At 43.1% G+C, this 5711-nt stretch overlaps 1 protein-coding gene across 1 annotated transcript in view; it reads left to right on the forward strand.

The window, feature by feature from the left end:
* MAP3K5 (mitogen-activated protein kinase kinase kinase 5) overlaps window positions 1-5711 on the forward strand; it is a 230658-nt gene that overhangs the window by 105634 nt on the left and 119313 nt on the right. The window contains exons 6-7 of the mRNA XM_045294594.1: window positions 498-604; window positions 4123-4293. Of these exons, the coding sequence (XP_045150529.1) occupies window positions 498-604; window positions 4123-4293 (278 nt within the window). The remainder of the gene's footprint in view (window positions 1-497; window positions 605-4122; window positions 4294-5711) is intronic.

Here is a 5711-nt window from a genome sequence, read left to right on the forward strand (position 1 = left end):
TGGGACGCGGGAAAAATTGTTAAAAATCGGGACTGTCCCACCAAAAACGGGACGTCTGGTCACCTTAAGTTAGCAGCCCAACGCATAGCCGCTGGTTGAGACCCTCAGGGCTGCCAAACCATCCTCTTGATGTGGTGTAAATGGAAGAGCTCAGAGTCCTTCAGAGAGAGGATATAGAGATGGAATCGCCACCTTCAGAAGTGTATTGACGTAGATGTATGACATGCTGAGAAACAATAGCTTCACATTTGATATGTTTAATGTTTTCTTATTCTATAGTGCTATTTTTTATTCACACACACACACCCAGCACCCTCCAACCCCTTTATAAGAAAAAGCAAAAATAGTTCGGCATTCTTCAAAGTGTTCCTCGGATTCAAATTTCTCTTTTTAATACCTGCCTCGGATTCAGTGGGTATCTGATTGTCAAAAGGTATTTTATTGTCAGAATTTTCCCCTAAGGTTTGATTCTGTATTATTCTCCTCTTGTTTGAAAGGATTATGACTCTATTGTGAAGCTGGTGGAGACACTAGAAAAACTACCAACCTTTGATTTGGCCTCCCATCACCATGTGAAGTTTCATTACGCTTTTGCACTGAATAGGTAAGAGATAAACATTCCCTTCCAGAATGTACTAACACCTTCTTTAGCTTTTGCTGAAGCATTGCAGCTGTGCCTCATTACAATGCCACATTAACACCTCTATGGAAAGCATTCCAAATATAGGAATTTCTGATATTCTGTCAGTATAAGAAGCCCTCCACTATTTTTATACTTAAAGTCTGCTTTTGCTCCCCTGGCAACGCTTGCACTTTTGAGTTGGACTTGATAGCAAGTACCGACAGGCAGGAAAATATAATAGAGCAGCCGTCGAAGTGAGACATCAGCTAAGTCCACTTGGAAGGAGCACACCCATCCATGTGATCCGAGGATTCCAAATAATAAAACCCAAACCCAGAGGAGGGAATGCTACCACAGCTTAAATTGTGAATACCTGGTTTACAGAAGGAGGGATGTGAAGAGCCTTCTTGTCAGATTATGGTACATATAGTTAGGTTAAAATATAATATTATTTGATCTTCCTTTTGATCCATTTAAAAGTTGGTTCAGTTTTTTTTTTTTAATGAAGAGGAAATACATGTGTATTAAGCCTCTGATGAATCCCCTCTAACCATGGACCATGTGACTAGCCTTGCTATCAGACCACGTGCATTGGAAAGTGGGTTGTTGCAGATGTAGTTAGGTTAAAATTTAACACTCTTATCGTTTGATAGCTTTTTTGACCTGTTTTAAATTTTTTCTGGTTTTTAACATTTTCTTCTTTCCTTTCAATTGAGGTTTTTCTCTGTTTTACTTTGTTATTATTGTTTGATGTTTTCTGTATGTGAAATCCAGGATAGGTACATCTATGGAGTCAGTAACTAGATGAATGGCTTCTTAAGGGTATGGCAGGGAAGGTTGGGGGGAGATGGGGAGATAAGAACAATGAGTACAAGAAAGGAGAAAATATTCTAAAATTGATTGTGGTGATTGTAAAATTCTTGATAGGATTGAGCTACTGAATTGTATGACATGTAAGTTATGTGCCAATAAAACTGTTTACAAAAACAAAATCATAGGGCTATAGAATTGCCTTTCAGCAAATCTGCTCAACACCAAATGATTGTCCACAGGAAAATTTACTAGAGAATAGTAAAGACAGTTCTATCTGGGTGAATATATACCTAACGAGAGAATGTTTTCCTTGGGCCGGCCCTGAAATTACGATCAAAACTCTCTTGTCTCCATGTTGGAATGGGACAGGACCAGGCACTGCCTGCATCCTTCCTTCCTCAGGCGTGGCCTCTGCGCCTGCTCCCTGAATCGTGGCACCTCTCAAGGCACCTTCTTGTCCAGAGTCACCGTGGTGAGCCCTCAATCAGACTTCAGATGTGGACGGGCCTGAGCAGTGAACTCTCTGAAGTTTAGTTGTGCTACTATCCAAAGTTTAGTTGTGCTACCCTTCTGTGGTGGAGAGTGGATTATATACGTAATGTATTAGTTTAGGTACTTTGGAGAAACAAATCCACAGCAACTCATATATAAGAAAGAGTTTTATGTAAAGAAAAGGTGCATCACGAAAACATCCCAACCCAATGCTGCCCAAGCCCACAAGTCCAACATTAACCCATTAACCCAACACCAGTCCACAAAGTCCTCCACCTCACAAAACAGAGGCAATGATGCCGACTGCAGGAGTCAGTGAACGAACAAGCATCTCAGCACTAGCAGGGGTCTCCACACGGCTGCTCCAGCACCCAGGGCTGCATCGGGATAGGTCCATGTGGCTTCTCCTTGGGGATGTCTTGGAGGAAGTCAATCTTGAAAGCTGAAGCAGGGAACTGCTAAGGCAGCTGCACCCGATGCAACCATCACAAAACAAGAGACCCGAGAACTAGAAAGGCGAGGCTCACCACCCATTTATCCCTCCGCCTTTCAACCAGCCCCACATGTGATTATCGGCCAGGCTGGCACAAATAACTAACTTACGTAATAAGGACAGAGAACGATTTAGGAGAACAAAATCATGCGCTAGTACAATGTGTCAGGGAGGGCTCGATGGCTCTCCTGTAGATGAAGAAACCAGAGTCTGGGACGGTTAAGTAGCATTCTTTGAGGCTCATGGTTAACATGTCCCAAAACGCATCCCAAACCAAAGCCCCTTGGACAGAGCCCGTGCGCTTCATCGCTAGGTTCTACCACCTCTGTCTGGAGCGTGGTTCTCAACCTCCCGAATGCTGCGGCCCTTTCACACAGCTCCTTGTGTGGTGGTGACCCTCCAACCATAACATTATTTTCGTTGCGACTTCATCACTGTCATTTGGCTGCTGTTACGAATCGGGCAACCCCTGTGAAAGGGTCATTCGACCTTCCAAGGGGTCGCGACCCACCGGTTGAGAACTGCTGGTCTAGAAAGAAACCTGTCAGCCTGCTACTCAGCCAGAGATCACTGCTCTCCTTTTGTAGCCACCCAACCTACAGAGCTCACTCACCTGGACCACGCGGGATAGCCTGGATGCATCTATGTGCCCCTCACTGTGCTGGCGGTCGTGAGGTGCTGTTGAATGGTTCCGATCTATGGACAACACTGCTTATTGAGCATCCTTTTTTTCCCCTTTAGAGGTAGCTGATATAGATGAGCTCTCCAGAGATTATCTACCCTAACTGACTTTCAAATAAGTCATTTCTGAAAAGTGAGATGTTATGTGCCCCCTACTAGTCACCCTCTCATTTCTCCCCAAGTCCTCCGGTCCTGCCCAGCGACCAATCTACTATGTCTTCTTAGGTTTGCCAATCGTGAATATTTCCTATAAATGGAATCATACGTCAGGTGGTCTTTTGGAACTAGCTTCGTTCACTTAGCATAATGTTTTTAAGATTCAAAAAATAACTCTTTAAGAACATTTTTATATGCTTTTGAGAACTACCCACACATGTTTGCTATTTTAAAATTGCCTACACGAAGCAGATTTCTTGGATTATTGATGGGTTACACTTAGATATTAGGCAGCTCCTGGGTCGACCTGGGTCTGGGAGTACAGTCTGTGAATTCGTTTGCCCATTAAGGTCCAGGGTCAGGCTTTGGTCCTTACTTGGGAGAGGTGAGTCTACACCACTTGGGCCGCAGACCGCTTTCTTAATTTCACTGGAAGAAAGGTGAGGCTTTCTACACTTGTAAAGCGTTGTAGTCTCTGAAACGCATAAGGGCAGTTCTACCCTGTCTCCTACGGTCACTGGGAGAAACGACTCAATGGCAGTGTGTGGCTTGGTTTGGTTTTTTTGAATTTTGCATTTACTTGCAAGTACCATGGGGAAGACTGTGTTGGGAGTAAACACCCACCGCTTTTAACAGAAAGCGTCTCGGAAGAGATCCTTGTTAATTAGACCCAGTGGACATACAATAGGATTAGCAACAAAATGCTTATAGAGGACAGAGGACTATCGAGTACCCTCAAAATCTGATGGTTTTCAGCCTGTTAACCCTGATTAGAATTAACGTATTAAATAAGGATTAAAAGAGATAATGGACCCATTGTTTCTGGGATTTGTACTGAAACAAGATGTTTTTGCCCCTGTCTTAGGAGAAATCTCCCTGGAGATAGAGCAAAAGCTCTTGATATCATGATCCCCCTGGTGCAGAGTGAAGGACAAGTCGCTTCTGATATGTATTGCCTGGTGGGGCGAATCTACAAAGATACGTTTTTGGATTCTAATTTCACAGATACTGAGAGTAGAGACCATGGAGCCCACTGGTAAGTACACATGATGGAAGTAAGGAACTTCACAGACCATGGCACGACCTGTGTGTGTGTGCGCACACGCGTGCGCGTGCGTGCAAATTCGATTTTGCATTGTATTTTTATGAACTCAGTCTTAGATTTTAGAGCTTTAATGACTTATTTGGATGAAATTTATGAAGTAGGGCACAGTAAATTAGGGTAAAATTAGATGGAAAGATACTAAGAAAGTATCCTAAATATATAACTATATATTTTTTAAGATCTGATCTTTAATATGTACTACAGGAGCTACATATCATTTTATGAGGGTATGTATAGTTTTACAGATCGTAAAGATTAGCTGAAAGAATGGGAAAATATACCAAGTTTGTGGATGAGAACACTTGATATTTTAAAAGTGTTAAAACCCTTAGTAGGGTTTTTCATGTATCTCGCTAAAAGGATTCTATATTATATTTGGAAGAATAAAGAGTCAAGAAGAAGCAAAGCTGTTAGATCCCTCGGGGGAGAGAAATACCTTGGTGCTTGCTCCACGTGAGAAAGAATTCACGCCGGAGCCTGGTTTGTGATCCAAGTGAGTTTATAGAGAATGTAGGCAGCATCAGTACTCGGGACCCAGCTGCTCAGCGGCCATGAGAGAACGCCAGGGCAAAACCTCCGGCTTTTCAGGGGCCCCTCTGGGAGGCATGGTCAAAGATACTGGTCGACTCCATTGGCTGAATCAAATTTGCCTGGCTTGGATGGGCCAATCCAGGTGTAACACCCACCTAGGTGTACCACCCCTTCTGGCCAGGAGCTGGAACCTAACAAAGCTATTTTGGAGAAGAACAATGTGGGAGGAGCTGGTCTACCAGATAGACATCATAAAGCTGTAGCGGTTCAGGCAGTGGGTCTGGGATGGGTGTAGACAGGTCAAACATTGGAACAGCAGAGGGGACCTGGGACAGATGGATCCTGATGAGACTAAATTCATGGCAGAGTGAGCTCCAGATGAGCCACAGGAGAAAGGAGTGAGTCATATATATATAATTCTAATGCCCTCAATGTTCATATTTGAGATAGAACCCACAGATATCCTAGGAGAAAACTGAAGAGCAACTGAAAGAGTGAGGGACTGAGCACATATTTTAGCAACTGTAAGGGGAGTTTGGAGTTTGTTCAAATTGAAAGCAAAATCCAAACAGAGACACGCTAATAAAACCCCATTCCTGATCGTACCATCAAAGAGAACCAAGTAAATAATTATGTGCATGGTATAGTAAAACTCAGTACTCTAAGAAGAGACTAACAGGATCCAGAGTCCCTACAATAGATCATCTAAAATGTCCAGTATGCAGAAGGGAAATAGAGGAAAGAGCTGGGAGGCAAAGGGCATTTATAGAGGTCTAGATAAAGACATGTACATATGCAAATATATTTATATGAGGATG

This window comes from Echinops telfairi, unplaced genomic scaffold (genome assembly GCF_000313985.2).
Source record: "Echinops telfairi isolate 266 unplaced genomic scaffold, ASM31398v2 ScPeMD7_3533;HRSCAF=4204_0, whole genome shotgun sequence".
In the NCBI taxonomy this organism is placed as follows: domain Eukaryota; kingdom Metazoa; phylum Chordata; class Mammalia; order Afrosoricida; family Tenrecidae; genus Echinops; species Echinops telfairi.